The 25,857-nt window shown below is 41.8% G+C and overlaps 2 protein-coding genes across 2 annotated transcripts; both read right to left on the bottom strand.

Moving 5' to 3' along the window:
• Nucleotides 1-2,405: 2,405 nt before the first annotated feature.
• On the bottom strand, nucleotides 2,406-19,576 carry LOC134790080 (uncharacterized). Its single transcript, XM_063760846.1, has 7 exons — nucleotides 19,330-19,576; nucleotides 18,722-18,905; nucleotides 18,317-18,492; nucleotides 17,917-18,054; nucleotides 17,367-17,531; nucleotides 16,889-17,002; nucleotides 2,406-2,632 (listed from the first exon to the last, which is right to left on the bottom strand). Exons 1-7 carry the CDS (start codon nucleotides 19,532-19,534, stop codon nucleotides 2,421-2,423), a joined length of 1,194 nt encoding a protein of 397 aa, XP_063616916.1. The 5' UTR covers nucleotides 19,535-19,576; the 3' UTR covers nucleotides 2,406-2,420.
• Nucleotides 19,577-19,923: 347 nt separating this feature from the next.
• On the bottom strand, nucleotides 19,924-25,857 carry LOC134795564 (uncharacterized). The gene is made up of 7 exons (XM_063767815.1): nucleotides 25,651-25,857; nucleotides 24,782-25,255; nucleotides 24,195-24,527; nucleotides 23,473-23,805; nucleotides 22,521-22,850; nucleotides 21,268-21,603; nucleotides 19,924-20,246 (listed from the first exon to the last, which is right to left on the bottom strand). The coding sequence occupies exons 1-7, from the start codon at nucleotides 25,691-25,693 to the stop codon at nucleotides 19,924-19,926; spliced, it is 2,172 nt and encodes a 723-aa protein (XP_063623885.1). The 5' UTR covers nucleotides 25,694-25,857.

Genomic DNA, 25,857 nt, shown 5'->3' with positions numbered 1-25,857 from the left:
ACAATGTACTATTACAGTCTCTTTAATTTTTAATATTTTTATTTATACTACACTGACGTGAGGCGATAAAATTGCTACGGTCGTAGCGCTACGTCGTAGTCATAGCCGATAGCATAGGTTTCCTGGTATGTAGAGAAATGCTACGTAGATGCAAGGTAAGGTAGTAGTGAAAACGACAACGTGTCGTGATCAGCGCTGTATGGTTTAAAATAAAAAGCGACAATCGTTTTTTGCATTGCCTGTCGGGAGCTGATAACGCGGCGTCGCGGCAATGTGTTAGTCTGGTGCTCGCCTTATTATCAAGCGCCATACAGATAAGGTCGTTATTTGTAAATAACTAGTTTGCAAGTAAATTATTTGTTGTTAGGTTCGCAATATAAGCATGAAACGAGTGTCTTGTATGGCAGAAATAAACCGTCTTGGAACAAGCTGATCGTATAACAAAAATGTTCAAGTTAATTGTTTTTCTCGCTGGAGTATGTGTGCTTTTGAACGACGCTCTGCCCCCTGGGGTAACCATTGGTTGGCAGGGTCCCGCCAGAACGCCGATAACAATAACCAGATTGGGGCTTAGAATAGCGTCGTGGCTGACTCCTTGTGACCCGTCCAATGCTCCTACCGAGTTCCACTTCAGCACGGATGAGGAATGCGTGAACCGCTGTCCGGGGTACTGTTCGAGCATCATGAACTGCAACGCGACGTGTGTGGTGGGCACGAGGTGCGTGTGCGCAGCCTCCGCCTACTGCTTCATCAACAGGAACAAGACGAATCCCGACGGCTCCTACGTGTTTGACGATTGTTACAGCTTTGACGCATAGATTCCCTAACCAACTTTTTGTTTTTTATGTTCTTTTTGAATCACGAATTTAATAATTAAAATGGCGGATACGACCGCCGTTGCGGGGTAGACAAAAATTAAAAATGTGAGTATTTTTCGTTTAAAATAGCGCACAAAATTAAAATTGCACTAATTTAATCCATCCTGTAAGTAAAATAAAATAAACTGTATTCAGAAACCTAACATCCAAAAGCTTATTTCTAATACATATATTATTATTTATCCGCGCATTTTTTTCCTGTTTAAAGATTTCCAACAAACCTTTGAAAAATTGTATAACCAAAAACCTTCTACTTAGATAAAATGCTTGTTTAATACCTATATACTTTTTAGGTCGAACCAGACAGACACGTTTGGTCTATGGAAATATTAATTTAGGAAGTACTTATTCCAAACCTCATTATTCTTAACAAGATATAATAATGAAATAATAATGACTCAATTTTCTTCACTGTTGCGCATTTATTAATAAGTAAGTAGGTAGGGACCTACCTATGATAGTACATAGTTATGGACGCGGTGTGGATGAAAATATGGAATCTAAGTAGGTATTAATAGGTATTTAGACAATAATCTATCTGTTCTTTAAAATAGTGTTCTTTAATATTAAAAGGCTTTTGACATTGTATAACTTAGTAAAAAATACTCTCTACATATATTATAAATATCTTAGGCGAGGTGCAAGTGGGATTTGAATTGCACTTTAAATTGTCCTCTGAATTGATTGCTCTTTGATCGTAAACATGGCCTACAGCCCTCAGTCTCACGCGGCAGGGTTGGTATCTTTTGGCTTGCGGAAGCTGGGGAAGCGGCGCATGCTGTCGCGCATGCTCGCGCGCAAGCTCGACGCTCGCTCGGCGGCCCAACGGCGGTTCTTCGACGGCGCGAATGCGGCGCCCAGCAACATGCACCCGATGAAGATCGTCAGTATTGGCAGCCACATGAATAGGGCGTTATCTGTAACATCACATTATAAATACTTTCATGTACTTTTCATACTATTAAATTATAACAGACTTTGTGCGAGTCTTCCATAAGTTGCGCTAATCTACAGCAAACATGCGTGCGCACTCGCGGTGCATGCATTCGCTGGATCTGGACGCACGTTATGAAATAGTGGGTTAAATTCTTATTTAAAACAAAAGAAGACAAATAAAAAAGAAGACAGTTCTCGATCTCTTAAGAAGTGTTGCAATTTGATAATAATCATTTTAAGCTATGGCAAAATTAGAAGCAGCAGTGTTTACTTCATGGAACTAAAAAACAACTGAGAAACAGTTATTATCCATGTTTATGGTATACAAAGCTGCGTTTGGGCAAACTAAAGTAATGTGGAATTGGATCACCCTCTGGATAAAAGTCAGGATGGGAAAATGTGCTTAAAGAAGCCTGTTAAAGGACTTTTCTATGTTTAGTAGTAATGCTTACAGTAGGTACCTACCTATTTAAGAGTCAGTTCAAGCGTTCCTGCCCGGTTTTGACGTAAAATCTCGCCACAAACCCTTCAGCTTAGCGTTTCCGGAAATAATCGTTATGTAATTTGATGCAGCACGAACCTGTTGAAGATCTGTTCTAGTTTTAATTAATGCTTACAGTATCTCGGAGGAGTAGGTTCAGGCCAGTTGAGTACCGCCACGCGAGAGATCTCGCCGTCTCTACCCTCTAGCTTGGCAACCACGGTCCACGGCTGCAGATTTTCACGAGTTAAAGCCACGCGTATCCTGCAGATGCCTCTTGAGGAACTGCTCTCGTCCAGGTAATAGGGGGATTGTACATTGTCGATTGATGAGAAACCTGTGAACATTTGTTACGTGATTTATGGTCTTAAGTCTACTTAGCATGGAATAATTTGGCATACACAAAATAAAAGAAAGGAAATAAGACTATTTTGACGAGCCTTGGAGTTTTAGAGTAAGTAAGTTTCTACAAATGAAGTGTCTATTTAATTACCCGTACGCGATTGGCATGTTGGCTACGCGGCCTGAACTCGATGCGATCACATTCAGTTATCACTCTGTTCACTGACGAAAGAGTGGACTGTAAAGAGGGGACGATAGGGGAATAAGTTTAGGGGCTGGTTGAGCAAGAAAGTTGTTGTATGCTAGAATTAACCTATAAAATTAAATTTAAGTGCGAAATAGTGTGAGACGAAGTTACCTTTGCAATCCGGTGGTTGTGGGTTGAACCGTTGGTCTCCGTTGTGGACTGTTGGTGGTGGTCCGGGCTGCCCTTGTCGCCAGCTAGAGGTAAGCTCAGAACCGTTACCTTCAGTCGGCCAACTTAGACCTAGGATTCTCCACTGCACATATGGGCACGGCGTCTTTCGGCTACACAGCACTGATTTTAAATAGTCTAGAGATTGGCAGTAGTGCTTTTAACAAATTGCGAGAAAATTGACGAGAATAGCGAAAGGTGATGCGAACAGGTATTAGTTTACTGACATACTGGCTCTGACAGCTTGTGACAGAGCAATATTTAAATTCGAACGGTGACTTTGGTGTTGCCACAGTATTTACAAAAAAATAATCCTAAAAATACAAAGCCAAAGCTGAACATTCCGCCCACCAAAATGCATTGTATTTTGACTAAAGGGCTATTCATAAATTACGTCATTTCAAATTAGGGGGGGGGGGGGTCTGGACATCGGATGACGGTATCATGAAGTAGGAGGAAAAGGGGTCAATTGAAGCATGATTTTTGGATGATTATAGGGGGGGGGGGTCAAAAATCGTCAAAAATCGATGACGTAATTTATGGACAGCCCCTAAGCGAAAAGGAAACAATAAAGTAAGGTAAGTGCGATAATATTAAGACTAAAACGAAAAAATGGACAACACAAAGGTAGCGCTCTAAAGCGACTACGCAGGCAGTGGGCACAGTTTGACCACAGGCCGTTTGTACAACCCTGTGGCCGTGCGCACAGTAACCACACGACAGATCCCGTCGGATCCGGGGTGTGTGTCGATGATGCGACCCAGGGGCCATTTCATTGAGCTCGTCTGCTCGTTCACAACGAGCACTAGTGCACCAATTTGGACGTTGGGCTGCCTATCGTGCCACTTCATCCGCTGCTGGAGAGTATGCATATACTCCTTCGACCATTTGTTCCAGAAGTCCTGGTGCATCTTCTGAAGCAGCTTCCAGCGTTGGAGAGGGCTAACACGAACGTCTGATAGGTCTTCCTCAGGCACGACCGACAGGGGCTCCGTGGTGAGGAAATGACCGGGAGTCAGAGCCGTCAGGTCGTTGGGGTCGGTGCTAAGAGGAGTGAGGGTAGTGTCCGACCGAAGGTTCGGTTTCGGTTTCGGTTTCGGCCAGTTTCGGCCAAAAAATCATGTTTCGGCTGTAGTTTCGGTTTCGGCCAAAAAACGGCCGAACCTTTCGGCCGGGCCGAAACTTACGAAATGGTACTTCGTACTATGAAACTAAACTATGTGACAAAGACCAAAAGTTGGGGAATAAGTAGGACAACAATATTAACATGTACCTACATATACTGATTCATGTATAGGTACAGTAATTAATTGGTTTATTATCAAAACACAATTCCACTAATGAGGGCGCCACTAGACGCAGTCTTAAGAGGCTGTTAATACCTATAACGTGCACACTGTCTAATTGTATCGGAGTTAATGAGATAGCACTGTCGCATGTTACTGGGCCTGGGCAAAGGAATAATAAGAAAACTCATCATCTTCCTCGCGTAATCCCGGAATTTTTGCCACGGCTCATGGGAGCCTGGGGTCCAATTGACAACTAATCCCAAGAATTGGCGTAGGCACTAGTTTTTACGAAAGCGACTGCCATCAGACTGACCTTCGAACCCAGAGAGTAAACTAGGCCTTATTGGGACTAGTCCGGCTCCCTCGCGATGTTTTTCCTTCACCGAAAAGCAAATAGTAAATATCAAATGATATTTCGTATACCTGTAAGTTCCGAAAAACTCATTGGTACGAGCTGGGGTTTATACCTGCGACCTTCGGATTGAAAGTCGCACGCTCTTACCGCTAGGCCACCAGCGCTCAAGGAAATATCTCGCTTTTTAATACAATGGACATTGGTTGGAGTCTGTGCTCAACTACTTATCCTGAAGCCTGAAGCGCAGCTTTGACTTCTCATGAAAGTTCGCCTCACTGGGACACTTCGGACTTTTAGGCCCAGGTGAAGATCGGTACCCGGCCTTGTGATATTTTAGCAAAAAATTTCGCGCTCGATGCGCTCGCGTTTTTGGTTGACCTGTATCTACATGTTAGCTTGACTGATGGTGAATGAATAGAGTTGGACTAGGAAAATTATGCAATTATTTTGATAGCATACGCAGTGCAACTAGTGCAAATGTTATTTATACGTCATAATTTCATAGAAGTTTTGACGTTTAAAATAACACTTGCACTGCGTGTGTTATCAAAATCGTTGCAGAATTATCTTGGTCTAACTCTAGTAATTTTCTTAAAAAACTGCTTAAGTAACATCAATTTCAAGGACATTGGGTGTTGACAGCCCCATAATATGGGTGTAAAAGCGGTTTTATGACATTTTTTCAACGATTTTAACAAGTCTACAAAAGGTTCGGTTTCGGTTTCGGTTTCGGCCGAAACTAGAGCCAAAACCGAACATTCGGTTTCGGTTTCGGTTTCGGCAAAAAAACATGTTTCGGTCGGACACTAAGTGAGGGGCCTTGAGTTGAGCAAAGCCTCGACTTGGGTTAAAATCGTCGAGAATTCCTCATACGTCAACCTTTGGTTCCCGACGACACGCGACAAGTGTGTTTTCACGGCCTTGATTCCAGCTTCAGCGAGCCCTGAGAAATGTGGGCTACCCGGCGGGTTGAATTCAAAGTTAATTGAATGGTGTGCGGCAGCATCCTTCACTAGACGTTGCAGGATGTTGTTCGCACCGACAAAATTTTTGCCTTGGTCAGACACTAACCTGCTGCACCGACCACGACGAGCGACGAAACGCCGAAGTGCGGCGAGATAAGCATCCGAAGACTACTCGGTGACGAGCTCAGTATGAATGGCCTTTGTTGCGGTACAGACAAAGACGCAAATATAGCCCTTGTACGTCTTGTTACCGCGTCCGCGACCGAGTGCGATGTCGAAAGGCCCGCCAAAATCGACCGCTGCGCTCGAGAAAGCCTTGAGCTGGGATATTCGATAGGACGGCAGGTCCCCCATGAATGGCGCAGGGGCACCCAGTGGCCGCACCCGAAAGCACTTCATACATTTCGATACCACTGCGTAGATAGCCCGTTTTGGACACATGATCCAAAAATGCTGTGACAACAAGTTGTGAAGCGTTTGGATGCCTGGATGCATGAACCGTCTATGATATTCGTCTATAAGAAGGAAGGTCAGACGATTGTCGCGAGGTAGAAGCAACGGATGCTTCACGTCGAAGTCGAGAGAAGCTCGCGACAGGCGACCGCCCACCCTTAAGAGACCCGCTTCGTCTATGAATGGGGACAATTTTCTAAACGCTTTGGGAAGAGAATTCGAAAGCTTGTTGGAAATCTTTTCGATTTCCTGAGCAAAGCTGCGCTGTTGCACGAAGCGCCACGAGAATCATCAGTGACTGTTTTACTTCGGGAGGTGTCAAAGGTCCGCGTAACAGCTTTCCAGACGTCTTTTGGTTCTTCGCGTTGTTCGCAAAGCGGCGACAATACGCTAAGACGCGTTGAAGTGTTCCTAGCGACGAGAACTTCTCTAATAGATTGTCAACTAGTGCGTTGTCATTGGACACTACAAGGACCGTAATCCTTTGTTCGTCGTGAAGAACATCCCTATCTGGCGTCAGCACTGACTTAGGCCAGCTCTCAGTGGGGTGCCTGAGCCAATCAGGCCCGCTCCACCAGCAAGTTTGGTTGACCAAGTCTTGGGGAAGCAAACCACGCGATCCGCAGTCAGCTGGATTGTCAGTGGTTCTGACATGATGCCAGGAGTCGGGAGGAATGACGTCTTGGATATGACTCACACGGTTGGCCACGAATGTTTTCCACCTGGATGGACACGACTTGATCCAGGTTAACGTCACACTTGAGTCCGACCATGCGTAGATTCTATCTACCGAGTGGAAGGGCTTCAAAGCCTCCACGACCGAAGCCATCAAGTCCGACAGCAGAACCGCTGCGAGCAATTCGAGACGCGGCACTGACAATTTGCGTAACGGCGCGACCTTGGACTTCGCACACACTAGCTTGACGTCAACGTCGCCCTCCTCAGTCACTGTACGGCAATAGATTACGGCACAGAAGCCACGTTCTGATGCGTCACAAAATCCGTGGAGATGTAGCACGTCGAATTCCCCGACTAAACGGCGAGGCACAGCTACAGCACTCAGCGACGAGAGTTGAGTTTTGAATTCCTGCCATTCCAGCCTGATGCTTTCCGGGACATCTCCATCCCAGGAAACGCCCAAAACCCAAAGCAACTGCATCAGATACTTGGCGAGAAATGTAACAGGCGAGAGGAAACCCAATGGATCAAAGATTCTAGCTATCTCCGACAGAATGGTGCGCTTCGTGCACCGACCATTAGGTGTAGATGCTACACGAAAACGAAAGGAGTCAGATTGAGGTTGCCATAGCAAGCCCAATATCTTTAGAGAAATGTCAGTCATTTCTTCGAAATGTTTAAAGTCTTCCGAGTATAGATCGGAAGACGGTAGGCTCTCCAGGAACTCACTACTATTGGAGGTCCACTTCCTGAGATGAAAACCCCCCGACGACAGTATTTTCGTAAGTTCCGCCTGAAGCGAACGCGCCTGCTCGACAGAATCCGCTCCGGTGACGACGTCGTCGACGTAGATGTCACGAGCGAGTGCGGTTGAACCACCTGGGTAGCTGGCTGCAGAATCACTGGCAAGTTGAGCCATTGTACGAAGAGCCTGGAATGGCGCAGCAGAAACCCCGTAAGTGACCGTTTTAAGACGATAGTCGCGCACAGGACCGACAGCAGAGGGCCGCCACAAGATGCGCTGAAATTCAGCGTCCTCTTCAGGAACCAGAATCTGCCTGTACATCTGTTTCACGTCACCTGTGAAGACGACGGCATGCCAGCGAAAGCGTGTGAGCAGATCGAAGATGTTGGTCTGAAGCTTGGGCCCAGCGAGAAGAGTAGCGTTTAAGGACGTCTCGTTGGCGTCCTTAGCGCTTGCCTCGAAAACTACGCGAAGAGGAGTGGTGACGGAGTCACGCAGAATACCATGGTGAGCTATGTAATAGAAGTGGCCTTCACTTGTTGAAGGAGGTTCCACTTCCTCCAAGTGACCTCGAGACTCATAGTCATTCATGAATTCCACATACGCCCTTTTAAACTCGGGGTTGGAATTCAATTTGCGTTCCAATTCCAACGACGTGAACCGCTTGAGAGCGATTTCGCGCGAATTGAGGAAGGTAGGTTTGTTCGTGGGGTCGACAAATGGTAATGGAACTACGAACCTGCCTTCTTCATTGCGATAGTATTTTCCACGAAAATAGTCTTCGCAGCGTTGGTCCTCCTCAGATACGAAAGGTTTAGTCGGAGAACTAACGTTTTCTAATTCCCAAAATTTTTTTATAGAATCGTCGAGCGACAAAATTTGCGAAGGACTCGACACGAAAAAACAATGTTTATTATTGTTGCGAGACGATACGAAAGCGCTTGATGTGAGCTGACTCTCATCACACTCACCCATTACGACCCATCCATAGATGGTTTTCAACAGAGTAGGCTGTCCAGGCTCCCCGCGCCGTATACCGGGCAACAACGACGAAACGAAGACCTGTGCGTTAAGCAACAAGTCCACCGGCGCCGGACGGGCAAAATCAGGATCAGCCAGCGATAAATTTTTGGTGTGTGACCAACCCGACGAATCGACAGGTTGTGGAGGTTGGTCAGCACATACCGGCGACAAAACGAAAGCTTCGAGTTTAGTACTCAGCGAAGAGGGTTTATTACCCATTGGCTTGATCTCACGTGAAAGTGAGCCAAATGTTTGATTGGGCGAGTTACCGATGCCAAACACAGTGTGTTGGCCAGAAATCTCAAACCCTAGCATTTCAGCACAAGATTTCGATATAAGGTTGCATGCACTAGCACCATCCAGAAGTGCACGCACTGGGCGGAAGACACCAGAACTGTCCCGAATCAACATCTTGGCAGTAGCAAAAAAGATTGTATTATCTCCCGACATAGCAGTTAGAACCGTGTTACTACTACTACTGCTAGTACTGCTCATGCTATTGCTAGGTGGTGCAGTAGCAGTCTCTGTGACCGTGGGTGCTTCAACATTCTTAGTAAAATGCAATAAGTTATGGTGTGAACGATGACACACACTACAGCGAGAAGCCCGACAAGTTTTCACCCTATGTGCATTCGAGAAGCATAAAATACACAAACCCTTCTCCTTAACTAGATTAAACCGGCCATCATTATTGAGATTCAGAAATTTGTTACATTTGTCGAGACTATGTTGACCCGAACAACAAACACAGCTCGGTGTTGACGGAGTCGAAACAACCAGGGCCGTTTTGTTTTTAGTCAACGGTTTAACATTCTGAGATTGAGGCCTAACACTAATACTTGAGTTTTCCAAAGCCCTGCTCCGCTTTTCAATAAAACTTTTCAACTCGTCAAACTTTGGAACCTCAGTATTAGAAGTGAGTTGTAATTCAAATGCTTCCCGGGTAGCGACATCTAACTTTGCCCATAGCAAATGAATGAATGAATGAATGAATGAATAATATTTGAATGAATGAATAATATTTATTTCAGGACTAGTCCCATATTATGTTTAGTAACAAGTTTATACTACTTAAATTTAGTGTTAGTGCAAAACAACATAAATAAAATTTAACAAATAAAACTTATAACCTACTTACGTGGAGCGCGATACATGGAGCTGTGTCCATCTCCGCATCAGCGCGGAATCCCAGCGGTCCGCGAACGCGCTCAGGAGCCCGTTGGTGCTGCAGCGAACTCGGGCTAGCAGGGAGGCGCACCGCTTGCGCATTATGGCAGCAAAATCGTCGGTCCGCGCCTCCGCAAACATGCCCGACGCACTACAGTGCCGCGGCAACCCCAACAGAACCCTAAACGCGTTGTTATATTGGACTCGCAAGTCGCTATATGCCCGCTGCGTAAAGTTGACCCACAGACCGCATGTATAAAAAGATTGGCAATATGCCTTGAACAATGTAATTTTCACAGGCTGTGAGCATCTTGCGAACCTGCGAGCCAACATATTACAACGGACAGACAGCGACCTGCGCTCCCTCTCCACGTCACAATTATCTTTTAAGTCCTCCGTGACCCAGTGACCCAAATACTTCACCTTTTGCACCCTGTTCAGAGGTGTGCCACTGAGCGAGATACCAGGAGCGTCCGTATAGGTCTTTGACCCTGCCTTAAAAATAATCGTCTCGCTCTTTTTGGCATTATATTTGAGTCCATGGGTCACAGCGTACGACTCACACATTGCGACCAGTTTTCGTAACGCGCCAATCGATGGACTCAGCAGCACCATATCGTCTGCGTAACTAATGTTATTCACACAGATATCGCCAACGTGACATCCGATATTAGTGCTGCTGAGCTCAACGATTAGCCGGTTCATATAAAGATTGAAGAGCCGGGGCGAGCTTAGCCCCCCCTGCCTCACCCCGCACTCCAACCCATATTCATCTGAATATGACCCACCCCATCTTACTCTGTTCTTTTGATTGCCGTACCAGAAGCGAAGCATCAAGACGACCTCTGGCGGTAGTGTGGTTTCATGCTGCAACTTGTTCCACAGCCCATTATAGTCTACTAGATCAAATGCCTTTGACAAGTCCAAAAAACAGGCAAAAACAGGTGTATTTTTATCAGTGTAGTACTGAACAGTTTGCTTGAGACACAATATTGCACTCTCCGTGGACAACCCCGGCCTAAAACCAAATTGTGAGTCGTGCAAGTTTAGGTGCTTAGCGAGTTGTTTATCAAGCAAACTGTCCAGAACCTTGGCCAGAATAGTAGCTAGCGAAATCGGCCTGTAATTGGACATGTCAGAGGCATCTCCAGTCCTATTCTTCACTATTGGTACGACTACCGTGTACATTAGTTCATTGGGAAGGTAAGAGTGGGCAATGCACAAATTAAAAAACAAAGTAAGTACTCTGGGTAGGTGGGGACCTGCATACTTTAGATGTTCGACGCTGAGGCCGTCGAACCCCGGAGATTTTCCTCTAACCATATTATTTATCACCGTGGCAACTTCCTTTGTTGAAAATTTTACAGCGAGATTCGTGGTGTCGACGGCCTCAGAATCACCCACCGCCGACCGCTCAGAGAGCGGCGTATGCACCCTAAAACTTTCTTTAAAAGCATTAGCTATATCCGCAGGATCATGCAGACCAGAAACGCTCGCAGGAAGGCTCGACTTAGGATTTAGGCTTTTTGTTCGCTTCCAAAATTTACCAAAACGTTTCTTAGAGTGACTCCTAGCTATCATATCCATTTTTATTTGTTGCTGATTATTCTGACAATATTTCAGTTTCAACTTAAACAATCGCCTTGATTCTCGCATGCTATTGTACACATCGCCATGCAAAGGTTTACCACACGTTAACCACATCTGGTAACGCAATCTCGCCTCCCTGTGCGCGTCGCTGACATGCAGGTTTCCAACCTGGCATTGAGCGTTTTTTAAGCCGATTTGTACCTTTATGAGAAAACTCGGCGCCCTGTTTAAGAGTACTTACTATATTATGATGCAGTGTATCCAATAACGATACGTGACCAGCATTCGTACACAAATTATTTGAGCATTGGTATAACTCTTCTGGCATAACCACAAGTCTTAACCTATTATTACAAAAATCATTATATTTCTCAATCTGCTCACTGTCCCTCTCCCCCCATATTACTTTATTACAGGGGTAGTTGGGCAGATCTCTAACATGTCTAATTATATCTATGTCACATTCTATTAACATAGGATAGTGATCTGATGTGTACACGTCATATAAAACGGAAACCTTTACTACAAAACGGCGCGCCGAGTTGGTCACCACACAGTGGTCCAACCATCTCAAGGCCTCGTTAGCACTGCTAAGAAAAGTGTGCGTACTGCGCGGCAAGAATTCAAGGTCAATGCACGACCACGATTGTTCGTTACCAAAAGTCATTAGTTCGTTACAAAATCTCTCACCTGGGTGCGCATTAAAGTCTCCCAGCATGATCACGGCCTCGACGTCATGCGTTTCAATTATTGCTACCATCTCACTTAAGCACTGTGTATATTCTACGAGATTATCAGCGGAATCAGTTGGCATATACACCGACAACACCAGTATAGTGCGACTTGTAAACTCAATTTTTATTGCTACTAACCGATCACTACTACACGATACCACTGACACATTCGGGAACGCCGCCTTTCTCCACAGCAACGCCACTCCGCCGTACGGTCGTCCTCTGATAACGCCCACCGACGTATCGATAGCAGACTTACCGGTATAGGCAAACTCGCTGTCTATAGTGCCAAGATGAGGCACATCATGAGGCCAGAGCCATGTTTCTTGCAGAGCGACTACATCCGCAATGCGACACAGTCGTTTGACACTTTCACTCGATGTTATAACATTCTTACAGTTAAAAGAAGCGAATACTACCTTATTCGTTGAATTTTATATTCGTAACTACTTTACTCCCTTCCTGTCGCCCTTGCTTAAACTGCACGAAACGCCTAAACGATATTGAATCCGGCCATAAGTTATCATCCAAAAATAATGCCAACTTGTTGAAAGGCACACTCAACTTAAAAGCGTTATGACGTTTCTCCCATTTCATCATAATTTTCTCCAGCTGAACATGAACTTGAGTTTTGGAAAATATGTACTCAACGATATCCTTTTCCTCAACCTCCTTGTGTACATTCGAAATTAAAAGTGGTACACTTGTCACTGCAGCTCGAAATTTTGACTGACTAATATTTTGTGCCGTGCCTAATTTACCAATAAAACGATTTTTTAACCGATTTCTTTGTACTACTATCCAATCGTTTTCCGGTTTATTTGTTTTCCAAACACCTTCTATTTTAGCCATCTCCACATATGATTTATTCGTATGTGAATCTGAAATGAGCATGTCTTTGTTTACATTCCGATCCTCCGATAACTTGGTACGCGGGCGTTTTTTCTGTCGCCGTCTCTTGGTACGGGGACGGGTCGTTGTATTCGAAGTCAGCTGTTCGTTATCACTGGTAGCGACCGCCATCTCGCTTTCGTCCCCACTCCCCCCCGCCTCACTAGCCATCGCCGTTTCAATATGTTGCGTCGAATCATGCGCTGGCGGCGACCCACGACTACCCTCATTATTTTTACAAAACGTCTGCCTGTACTTGTGACCGTTGCAAACATGACTCATCAGCTGTTGTTATTGTCCGAGTGTTATGGTCTGTTAGAGTTACTAAGCCCATAGGACCACTATCATTGTTAAAACTATTGTGCGATAAAACTGACAGATGAGCCCCTCTTTTGGCATTTACATTACAGTCAAATTTTTTAACAGTTGACGATGACTTTAGGATTTCCAAGTCAGTTTTAATCTTTTTAATATCCTCAGTCGTCGCGTAGTCCTCTCTTATTTGGTCTATTTCGCGTTTCATTATTAACATGTCTTTCAGAAACTTAGTAGCATCCAGACTATTGAACGTAACCGGAGGCAGTTTGTGCAGATCTTTTGCCACAAATATAGGAAATAACTCTCTCAAATAGTACAACATAAAGTTTTTATCGGGGAGGTTAAATTTTGACAAAATATTTAAATTTTCATTGAAAGTTCTATAAACCCGTTCCAAATCTGTTTTGTTCTTGACTGGCTCACAATTTAGCAGTTTTTCATAATACATTACAGCAATTTGCCTCTTCCTATCATAATAATTGGACAGCGTCTCATATGCACTGCTATAATTGTCACCTGACAGAGGAAAACTTTTAACTAAATCATATGCGGAACCCTGAACGCTTGACAGTAGGTAATGTAATTTCTCAACATCACTAATTGTGCTCCGACTATGTATGAGGGAGTCATAAAGCTCTTTGAAAGGCATCCAGCCTTCCAAATTTCCATGAAACGGCTTAATCGCTATTTTAGGAAGCTTGGCTAAATTATTTTCAAGCGTTAAAGGCTTCACATCCGACTTATCACTTATCTCACTCTTAGCCATTTGTCTTAACCTACATTTCACTGATTTCAACTTACTTTCAAATTCCCTCGTAACTTCGTACTCTTCCACACGTCTTTCAGGTTTCAGCGGACGTAAAATCCTTAACTGAGCATTGTGAAAGTCTTTTTCTAAATCCTTTATGTCCGATTCATCATAACCTTTTAAGTCCGAACTTTCAATGTTCTCTAATCTAAAAATAGCATACCCGCGCGCGACCCGGAACATATCTACAGTCGCGGGCTCTGTATCACTATCACCATGTACACTCATATTGTTTTAAATGCAATTAATCACACTAAAACGACGAAAATAAACACAAAACTATTTGCAAAATAACGTTGACTAAGTACTGACTGACACGAGTGACACTGACAGCTGTCGTCGACACTTGACAGCTATGAAAATGTTGCCAGCAGTATTAACCACGAATGAACGAATGGTTTAGTAAAAGCACTACTACACGACCACCAACTTTCTTGCTTACCCACGACTTTTTTTATAAGTCTACCCTAAATTTAGAATTAAACAGATGATAGGGTAGTTTAGCCGGTTTACCGGCCACCTCTGGTTCTCGGCCACTACGTAGTAAAACTGTAATAACATGACAACATTACCGTATTTAATGAAAAAATTAGGGTAATCAGATAAATTCAGGTGACATTGACATATTCTTAATTTGTCTGCTTGATGGCGTTTTGAATGATTCGTCAGTGCACCAAAGCAATTTACACAGTGTGGTTGTTGGTCAATTTTGTTAAAAAAATTGTGATTGAAGATTTTTTCGGACTAAGTAAATATATTTTGTTCGTGGGTTTGAGACCATTATTGATGTTAATGTGCATTGTGGATAAGTTGAATTTGTGTTATTTTGATTTAAATGTACAAAATATTTGATATAATTCAATCAAATTTGATGGTCGGGTAACTAAATGCAATTTCACAACGACATTTAGTTTTCGGCCGCCCGGCCGAGAACGGGCTTGGGGCACGTCATTTTTAATTGATTATCTTCCCTATTAAATGAAAGCCAGAACAATAAATATTTCAAATAATACTTATTTATATCAAAGTAGTTCATGTAGTTAGTTGTCGGCCGCATGCTAATTAACAAATACTTGGTTAAAATGTGCTTTAAAATCTTTTGTATTTGGCGGCCGAGAACAGTATTATGAAAAGTTGGTTTTCGGCCTAACTAACTTATGACGGCCGAAAAACAAGTAAAATTTATTTAGTTTTCGGCCTTGACAATAAATCATTTTTATTTGGCTCCAGATTCGAAGTATTATATTTTATGAAATTCTCCTTAACCGAAAAGAGACTAGTAAATATTAAATAATATTTCGTACATAAGTTTCGTAAGTACGTAACTTCTTACCTTATCTTAATATTTCGTACATAAGTTCCAAAAAACTCATTGCCTATGGACGTTGGACGCCTGCTACTCCAGGGGTGTTACATGGGCATTATCTAACCTCAAAAACCTTCGTATTAAAAGTCGCACGCCACTAATAGTTAGGCTATAAAATGTTTTATTTGAATATTTTGAGTATGTTTTGGAAAACTAAGCGGCTACCGCGAAAACCGAAATTCGCAAATTGCGGGGGTCTTTCTCTTTTACTCCAATGAAGGCGTAATCAGAGAAAAATCCCCGCAATTTGCGAACTTCGATTTTCGCGGTTATATTTACAAGATAATTCAGTAGGTACCAACACAAAAGTTCCCATTAGCGTTCCTTATTACTTACCTACTTGTAATAAGTACATTGTAACATACCATTTGGATAGTATTTGTTGTTTTGTTCAAAAATAAATCCTATTGATTGTGAAATAAGAGTCATTTAAAGACATTAATAACAGTGGCCGACAACTAACCAAACAAGCGGCCGAGAACCAAAAAAAGTGGCCGAAAACCAGCTAAATTGCTACTTTTTCATATTTTTCATTATATAAATAAAACTTTCTAATTAACAATGGATTTTGTTACAAATATGGCAAGTGTATTATATTTTTATTCTGAAAATCATAAAATGACAAAGATTTGTCGAATATATTGTTCATAAAATCCATTTAAATTCGAATATTTGCATAACTGGCCGACAACCGGCTAAACTACCCTATGACGAAACGAATTTGAATAAGCAACAGACAACGACAAACGAAAAACCAAAGGTCACTTTTCAAATTATGCGGCTCGAAGACCAAAATGTTCACTGACGAAAGAGTGGACTGTAAAGAGGGGACGATAGGGGAATAAGTTTAGGGGCTGGTTGAGCAAGAAAGTTGTTGTATGCTAGAATTAACCTATAAAATTAAATTTAAGTGCGAAATAGTGTGAGACGAAGTTACCTTTGCAATCCGGTGGTTGTGGGTTGAACCGTTGGTCTCCGTTGTGGACTGTTGGTGGTGGTCCGGGCTGCCCTTGTCGCCAGCTAGAGGTAAGCTCAGAACCGTTACCTTCAGTCGGCCAACTTAGACCTAGGATTCTCCACTGCACAGATGGGCACGGCGTCTTTCGGCTACACAGCACTGATTTTAAATAGTCTAGAGATTGGCAGTAATGCTTTTAACAAATTGCCAGAAAATTGACGAGAATAGCGAAAGGTGATGCGAACAGGTATTAGTTTACTGACATACTGGCTCTGACAGCTTGTGACAGAGCAATATTTAAATTCGAACCGTGACTTTGGTGTTGCCACAGTATTTACAAAAAAATAATCCTAAAAATACAAAGCCAAAGCTGAACACACTCGCATAATGTTGGTGTGACACCACCCATAGTTCGTTAGCACTCGTAGCAGGGAGCTAAAGTATTCCACTCGTAAATGTGCCATTGCAAAGTTGTTCAACGAAACTTATAACTCACCAAACCCATCAAATCGGACGAAACGGCAATATTCTAGTTCCCGGTTCCAGGCAACTTGGCCTTCGATCACCACCCAACTGTCATAGTCGATCTTGCTCGATACACTCATCTCTTCTGCAAATTCGTTAAACAAGTGTTAATAAATAATAATTACAATGCGTAACGGCAAGTTGGTTACAATAATAACAATAATTAATGATGGAAAAAATGGCAAAATAACCGTCAATTACAGTGCTCGCGTGGCGGCATAGAGGACACTGCACGAACCAGAAGAATCAACGTGACCAAATGTCAGTGTTCACTACCAGACACATCTATCATGTCATCCATCTACATGCTATCTTATTGGCGTGGCGGGCAGAGCCCTTGGGTCGTTTGTCGTTCGGTCGGGGTCCTACTTATGTAGGGTAAACTGATTGATGTAGAAAACCTAGCAGCGGAAGTGTATCAGCTGAATGATTAAGAATCGTATTTGTACCTTTCACCATGACGTAGATGCTTTGGTTCTGCTCCTGTCCGTTGATGCTGGCGTGGCACGACCATCCGCCGGCATCGCTGTGCAACAGACTCTGGAAGCGCACGCCGTACTCGCCGGCGTCTAAGCCAGCGCCTATATACTCCATGGTTGGTGATGATGACATGCCTGGAAACATGGAGGTTTATATTAATAGAAATAAGCTGGGATAAACGGATGCGCTGAGTGCCAAGATTTAACTATTTAATTATGAATACACGTTTAAGGGTAGAGTGGTATTCCACCTGCCCAATTTCTGTGTCCAATCTGTATTTGGTTTTACATTTTGCTTAATGAGAGAGTGAGACGCCATTGCGTCATTGATGATGCATTGTCATTACATTGGACCAAGATATTGGATAGATGGAATACCACTCTAAAATATTGTAGATCTCTCCATATAATATGTTTGTTTCTTAAAAAAAATATTAAATCGAAATAGATGTGGACAAACAAGAAAGGACTTGAAAATAATTTGTAACTAGTTCCTCAAGAAATGATATGTGTAAATTACCAGGTCCGACATTAAAGACGGTTCCATTGGGGGCCCTGAAGTAACAGTAGCGGAGCGGCGCCCGCGCCGAGCACGCCAGACTAGCCGGCTCTTGCTCCTCAACTGACAGCGAGTTAGCCTGCGCCACCAACACGGGGTCTGAAACCATATAGACTACTTTTAAACTTCTCTATCCACAACTTTTGGTCACGTAGCTAGGTGTTCACGGCGACACAGAAAAACAAGGATAAGGCATAAGTTCTGACACCAAAAATAACTCCCTCCGTAGACATAGTCACATGCAACAATCACCTTATTTACTCCGCGAAACGTGCCACAATATGTGTCATACAGTTATACAAACAAGGTCCTATTAGATATTTTTGACCTAAATACTAAAAATACTATTCATTCAACAGACCTGCCACAACAGACTCAGCGACGACAGGATCCTGCATGGCCCACGGGCAGAGCACGGTGAGGAAGCCGTAATAGTTCTCCTCCACAGACTCCAGGTCACACCGCCACAGGCCCAGGTCTGAAGTCACCGGCTCGGTGATCTGGAGATTGCAGCTGTAGTAGTATTCGGACTCGATGCTGAAAATTTAAAATAACCAAGTTTCTAACAACTGCTACGAGGTCGGAGGTCCTATTTGGTATAGTTTGAGGTGTTTCCTACACTATGTGGGGAACATTGGTGGACGATGATAATCTAGTTGGAGCCGTAAACATCGCCCTTTATTAGTTAAGACTAGTTTATACTTTATAAAGTGTATTCATCTACAGTTTACTTCAAGTTCAAGGGCTCGTTTCCTAGGACCAGTACCTGGTCTGGTTGACGTGGAAGACGTAACGGCCTTCACTAACACCTGGATTGGCCACGAGAACTTCTTGTAATGCAGGACTCCGGAACAGACAGCCGGTTATCTGCTGCGAGCTTGTCACTGAACAACTCAGCTCTACTGTTGGTTTGTTGACCGAAACGTAAGACACGACTTCCGGCTTTGCATCTGAAATAGGTATAAGAAATGTAAACAAGTTAGCTTTTGATATGAACTAAGAAATTTAAAAGTCTATATTTAGTTTGATGACATATTTAGATATATGTATGTTTATATATTATATTAAGGTAAAAGTCCTGTAAAGTCCTATATAGACAGTCTAATTCCTATAATTTGATAGCCCGTTTGTCACCTCTATTGCTTGGAATAAAATTGAAGATGACTATTTATGGGATAGTGTATAAGCACTGGGACATTTCAGTTACTACGTGCTTTTAGGTATGAATGATACTACTCTTTTTCTCTACATATCTCTGTGTCTATAGCATCGCCTTTACTTTAAATATCCTTTAAAAATTAAAGAAATAAAAATATTCCGATTTAAAAATGCAACGCAAACTATAATAAAACCATCAAAACGGGAACAACTAACCTGCCGCCGTAACACTCACAAGCAACAAGTGTCTCTCCGTCACAATCTGTCCAGGCATCCCAACCATCATGGTCCAGTCGCCTTCATGCTGGTCCTTGAACACGCGGTGCAAAGCCACCCGACATCTCCCGAAGCCATCGAACACCACGTCACCATCGGGGCTTGTCACTTTGCAGTAGACCGCTTCTTCAGGTCCGATTGTCATGTTCACGGAGGCGTGTTCCACCAAGGTCAGATGTAACGTGTCCGGGTTGCCTCTAACTGAACAAAAAGAATTTTTGGCTCCTATTAGCTTGGTGTCTAGTCCAACATACCATTTGATGGGCCGTCGTCAATTTCGCTTAAAAAGTAAGCTCAGTTGAGCTTACTTTTTTACTTATAGTTATAAGTGGCTTGAAAGCTTTATATAGTCAATCAGAAATTAAGAATAAAAGGACTTGTCATAATATAGCATTCACCTTTTAGAGTATCAATTTATCCTTCTTAATATTAACAGCAAAGCCTATATATATATATATATATATATATATATAAATAATTCACTCAAGACCAATCAAAACTAATCTCTTTATACAGAATTCAAAGTGATCCGTTTTAATTGAATTCCATCTCTTGTTTTATCTTTTTCACCACGTATTCAAGATACTTACCATTAACATACACCATCACAGGGGCTTTATAGATAATCGTTTTCCCATAAACGATGTTCCAGGTGCCACTATGGTTGGCGTCCACCGAGGGCACCACGAACCCACAAGTGTCCCTATGGTCGTCGTCGAGACTAAACAACGCGGGCTCTTCATCATTAGGGTCCTTTAACCTGCAAGTGTCGTAGAGCTCAGTGGGGTTGGCCAAACGGACGTGGATGGAATTGCCTTCTGTGATGGTTATTTCATTAATTACGGCTTCTGCAGGCTCTGAAATTAATAGTATTTCAACTGTTATATTTCAGTTACGTAGTGCTATACCAGATATGAGGTTTCTCGTGGAATACTTAACTTTAAGACTATAATTATATATATGATTAATGACTAATCGCAGATAATAGGGTATTATACTGTATTTAAAATAAATAATTTTACACCATGCATGAAATAAAGCACCAGATAATTATTAGAAAAACACAGGTAGGAGTTATTTTTAAACACAATACAAGTTATATTTAATAAATCGGATAGAAATATAACAAGTAGGCGAGTTAACCGTGACGTCACGATGTAATGTTTCATATAAATTCCATATTAGCAAATCGTTTTGACAGTTCTAAAAAACCGGGCAAGTGCGAGTCGGACTCGCGCACGAAGGGTTCCGTATCATAATGCAAAAAACGGCAAAAAAAAACGGTCACCCATCCAAGTACTGACCCCGCCCGACGTTGCTTAACTTCGGTCAAAAATCACGTTTGTTGTATGGGAGCCCCACTTAAATCTTTATTTTATTCTGTTTTTAGTATTTGTTGTTATAGTGGCAACAGAAATACATCATCTGTGAAAATTTCAACTGTCTATAGCTATCACGGTTCGTGAGACACAGACAGACAGACAGACGGACGGACGGACGGACAGCGGAGTCTTAGTAATAGGGTCCCGTTTTACCCTTTGGGTACGGAACCCTAATATAGTCCCGTTTTACCCTTTGGGTACGGAACCCTAAAAAGTAACTGATTTGACTAGTAGGAAAATACCCTATTGTAATTTGTGATTTCAATCGGTCAATAATGTCCATGTCATTATCCAGGGCGGAAGTAGTTTGCGTATGAAAATGACCGTCGTCACGCGTAACGGTACATATTTTCATAATTTCTATGAAATTTATTAAAAGCTAAAATGTATGCTAATTATAATCTAACTAATATATTGATTAATCTTAAGATTTTCGTATCTTATCACCGGTACGTGAGCTGATACACGTAAAATTAGTGTCATTTTAATCAGATACCTTCCACGTAAATAATGAATGGCAGACGCTTTTCAATGGCCACGGAGCTTCTAATTTCCCGGGATATGAGAGTCCAAGTTCCGATCAGATCCTCCGACACTTCAATTGTAACACCACAACTGATACTAGATGACGTCACCACTTCAACTCCAGGGATATGGAAGCCTTCCATGATAGTGTACTGGAGTCCTTCTGGAGTTCTAATGTGGCAACTTTGGAAGGTTGTGAAGATTTCTGAAGCTATTGTAACTCGGTGGCTTGCACCAATGCTCGTGTCAAGGAATTGTTCGTTGAGATTTTCTACTGTTCTATCTTCTTCTATGGGGTTGCTTGGATCTGTAAAAGATCAGAATGTATTATTATCTAATTAGTTGTGCTAGTTGTGACATCAAATTTTATTAGTACAGTTTATATAATTATGTAGATATACCTACTCGTATACGAATTACATAATATAGGAAACCGGTTTCTATAACTATTGCGAATATATTTCTCATATAATGTGTCTATTTTGTTGTACCTAGTACATTATTGTGATTTAACGGACGTGTTTACCTACCTTATGTAAATTAAGTAGATGACTAATGAACATTGACTCCCACAGACACTCTGATTAACTTTGCATGATAGCATGGACATATTTACTTAATTACAAAATGAACAGCTGTGTATTTGCGCGACTGTACCTTGACTACAATGTATTATATCTTTATTCCCTCGTACATCGATTGAATTGTGCAATTAAAGCGTATGTAATTAATTATTAAGTTGTCATGTGGACAGAATATTTAGAGACGATAACACTGATAGCAACAAGATTACCATTGATTAATTTTAGTTTTAGGCTTTAAATCTTTAATTACTTATCACGTTACTAGAGTCAGACCGAGATAAGTCTGCAACGATTTCGATAGCACACGCAATGCAAGTGTTATTTATACGTCATAATTTCATGGAAGTTTGACGTTTAAAATAACACTTGCACTGCGTGTGCTATGACATGACATGTCTTGATATTGAATTTTTTTGAGTGAGGAATTCCCTAGGTATCAATGTTATTAATGCGAAAGTACCTAACTCTGTTAGGTACCTCTTCACGCTTTTAGCATGGAGAAGGTTTGAAGTCCGAGGAAGGACGTAAGTTAGTTTTTATCAAAAATCTATAATTCAACTATTTCAAGCAGGAAGAAGTTAGTTATAAACAAATTCATACTTATAAGTTATAACTATGTACATATTTGTATCTTACTCACCTTCTTGTATGATAGTAAACGAAAGTCTGTTCTCTGTATGTACACCGCGATTACTGAACTTCCCGATAAGTTGCCAGTCTCCGATCATATTGTCTGTTATAGGTCCAACGGATAGCCTGCAAGCTACCCAGTTGAGATCAACGAAGTATGCTCCAGTCGGCATGGATCCTGATGACCAGTACGACAGTCCGGTTGGCATGGTGAACTGGCAGACGTCGACGTCACCAGTGCCTGCCACCTCCAAGAAGATAGTGCTGCCTAAGTTGACTACATGCTGAGTGGGGTTCAATGTTGTTACGTTGTATGCTTGATCGTATGGGTTGTTTTCATCTGCAAAAATATAAGCAAAGTTGCAAATAATATCGGTAATGGGTGGCTGAAGGGTGAAAATTTACGTTACCTACTGTGGTTTCACTCTTACTAGACCGCTTTATATTTTAATTTTGTCATCTTCATTGTGTTCCATATTATTTATTAAATCAAACTACCTCGATTTCTATTCGCAGCAATATCACTTGCAATGCATTGTGTTTTATAGGTATCTTGCTAGTAGTATTAGTAGCACCGCCAACAATCTCCCTGCTTTGCCTTAAGGTTGACTGGTAGAGAATACTTTTGCCATCAAGTCCGCCTTTTATACGATAAGTTTTTTTTGTGCAATAAAGATTAAAAAAATAAATAAATGGTTCATGCTCGGCGCAGTGCACTTCTTTAGACATACGGTAGTAATTTCAGTAAGTATATTGAAATTGAAATTGAATGTGTATGTGCAGTATGTGTATGTCTATGTGCACCACACACCAACGATTTCTTTTCAACAACAAACAATAATTATATGACTGGAAAAATATAAAAAGGCACTTTTTACTCTTTGCTTCTATGTAGTCATATCGTAACCGACATCCGATATCGGATCGGACAAAGTGAAAACGCGCTTTAATAATGGACATACCGTATAATTCCATATTAATAGGCTGACGAACTTCATTGTATCCCCACAAAGCGGAATCAAAGGTCCCGTAGACGGTCCAATTTGCCAAATGCGCTTCAGCTAACGGCCCGATAGCGATACTGCAGGTAGAATCTGTGTCCTGAGCCAACTGGACGTCGGGGTACTCCCTGTCCCGGGTAACGAACAAGTCCTCGTCATTAGGAGTCACCAAATGGCAGGAGACTACCGAGCCAGAGCCGCGCACAGCAGGAGTCATGGTGCCGCCAAAGTTGACTACGTGATTAAATATAGCACTGATTGTCGTCTGCCACATGGAGTCAGGGTTTGCAGTACCTATAATATAAACGTTACTGTAGTGACATAAGAAAACTTGATGACCTTAATAGAAATAAGTTTTTGGCAAAAAAAAAAATTTTTCGTCGGTACAAGCTTTTATCGCTGACTGTACCTACTTTTCTTTCCACAGGCAATACTCATCGAGACATTTCAAAAAACCCCAAACACAATTAGTTTGCATTATTTTTACAGTTCCCGTGGCCACCTCTTGTCTCCATCATCAAATCAGCTCCATGTCATCAAATATTGCATTGTCATCTGATTGGCATATGTATGCAAATTTTCAACTCAATCGGGAAGTGGGTCAAATTTAGCTTCCGAGATTTGACCCACACTAACAAACAGGACATATCAAATAAAAGCTTGTAAAAAAGAAAACTACTGACTTCTCCAAATGATTTCAGCATTCTGGCAACGTCTGTGTTCTATGTTGTTTTCCTCGTAGGATCCACAAAGAGTCCATTTTCCGAGCAGCGAAGAATCCATAGGCCCAACTACTACCCTGCACGAGACGTAGTGGGAACTGCTGTGTGCCGTAACTCCAGCTATTTCGTCTCCAACATCTACGGTCGTACCGTCTGGTTTCGTCAATGTACATGTTTCAGAATTCATGGTCCTTGGTAAGTTTATGTCAACATCTAACCCAGTTCTCGTTCTAAATTGTAGGTCGCTCAGCCATTGTGTTTCAACAACCTTTTCTTCTTCAGAACTTGAGGCTTCTGCAAATGACATGGATTTATTATATATGCATCATCAATACATTTTATTACTTAACATCGAAATTGCCTAGTATCACGATGAAATGCCCAGACTGTTATGTTGCTAAATCGTGAGAAGAGTAAGTTCTCATTAAGAATAAATTATGAATCAATATAGAAACAAGTTTCCTAATAAAATAAATGCTCAAATAAACTCCCTTTACACTAAGGATTTTTAATGAGCCAAGTTCCCAACACGAAGTAGGTAAGCCTACCTGAAGATTCTTGTGACGTTGCTTCCGAATTTTCCGATGAAGCATCATTATGATCATCAGAAGTCTCTTCTGAAGTGGCAGTCTCCTCTGCTGATAGTTTAGAATTTTCTTCAGAAATAACTGTTTCTTCCGAGTTGACAGTTTCCTTAGATGCATCGCTTCCTCTTATTGTTATGTAAACTTGTTCCTTTAATTCGTTCACCTCTCCATCTTCAGACGGTATACCAGCATGCAGAGACCATAACCCTTCATCATTTTCATCTAGATCATTTATCCTTACTCTACACGTAGAGAGACTATTAGTAAGGTACTCATATTTATCAGAAAGTGTTTCACTTGCCAGTAAATCAATGTTGGTGTTCGATGGAGTTACAAGGTAGCATGTTGATGCCGTATTTGGAAATGTAATTACAGTAATTTCTACAAAATGTCCTTCCTCGAAAAGTTGGGGTTCTATATCAGATCCATTTATGCCTAGGGGTGAAAAAAAAATGTTCTTATACTTTATCAAGCACTTTTTAAAAGATCTACATGTCATGACAATGAGTGCAATCAAGAATAGAGTCAAATATATATTTTACCTACTTTTAATATAAAATTAAACTCTGTAAACTCTTTAATAAAATAAAAATGTATATGATCACTGAATCTGTCTGTGATTGATGCTTATAAACAATATAAACATTAATGTTTATTGTTTTTTTTTTAAACTTAGTTAACAATGATGACTGGTAACAATTCCTTCTTACAATACATACAACACTCAACATTATTGTAAAACATCTTACAATAATTCTTTGCAAATCGTACAAATCTAAAAATACAAAAATACTCGTTGACTGTGTTGTTTTTTTGTTTGTATTTATTACCTGCCAGCAGCAATGCCAGCCACAACGTCCCCGACGCACGCATGTCGCTCCTCACTCACTACTGGTCACTGATCAATTAACTAATCATTAACCTTGCACACCGATAACAAATACATTGTTATTCTACATCCTTCCAAGATCTGTTCTATTTTGTAATCTTATCTTGTCTTCATTTAAATGTCCGATAGCAGCAGCGCGAGCTCCGGG

The sequence above is a fragment of the Cydia splendana genome, chromosome 1, assembly GCF_910591565.1.
Source record: "Cydia splendana chromosome 1, ilCydSple1.2, whole genome shotgun sequence".
Classification (NCBI taxonomy): domain Eukaryota; kingdom Metazoa; phylum Arthropoda; class Insecta; order Lepidoptera; family Tortricidae; genus Cydia; species Cydia splendana.
The sequence above is the reverse complement of the archived record's forward strand: the minus strand, read 5'-3'. Positions and strand labels throughout refer to the sequence as shown.

What these genes read in the sequence shown, in the direction of transcription:
- LOC134790080 (XM_063760846.1), bottom strand. Translation starts at nt 19,534, where the DNA reads ATGACAATCGGACCTGAAGAAGCGGTCTACTGCAAAGTGACAAGCCCC. An exon ending in TTCCACGTCAACCAGACCAG is followed by an intron (nt 18,493 to 18,721) that starts GTACTGGTCCTA and finishes TTAAATTTTCAG; the next exon opens with CATCGAGTCCGAATACTACT. An exon ending in CGCTGAGTCTGTTGTGGCAG is followed by an intron (nt 18,055 to 18,316) that starts GTCTGTTGAATG and finishes ATATGGTTTCAG; the next exon opens with ACCCCGTGTTGGTGGCGCAG.
- LOC134795564 (XM_063767815.1), bottom strand. Translation starts at nt 25,693, where the DNA reads ATGCGTGCGTCGGGGACGTTGTGGCTGGCATTGCTGCTGGCAG. An exon ending in GCTGGCATTGCTGCTGGCAG is followed by an intron (nt 25,256 to 25,650) that starts GTAATAAATACA and finishes TTTCACCCCTAG; the next exon opens with GCATAAATGGATCTGATATA. An exon ending in GTTTACTATCATACAAGAAG is followed by an intron (nt 21,604 to 22,520) that starts GTGAGTAAGATA and finishes GATCTTTTACAG; the next exon opens with ATCCAAGCAACCCCATAGAA.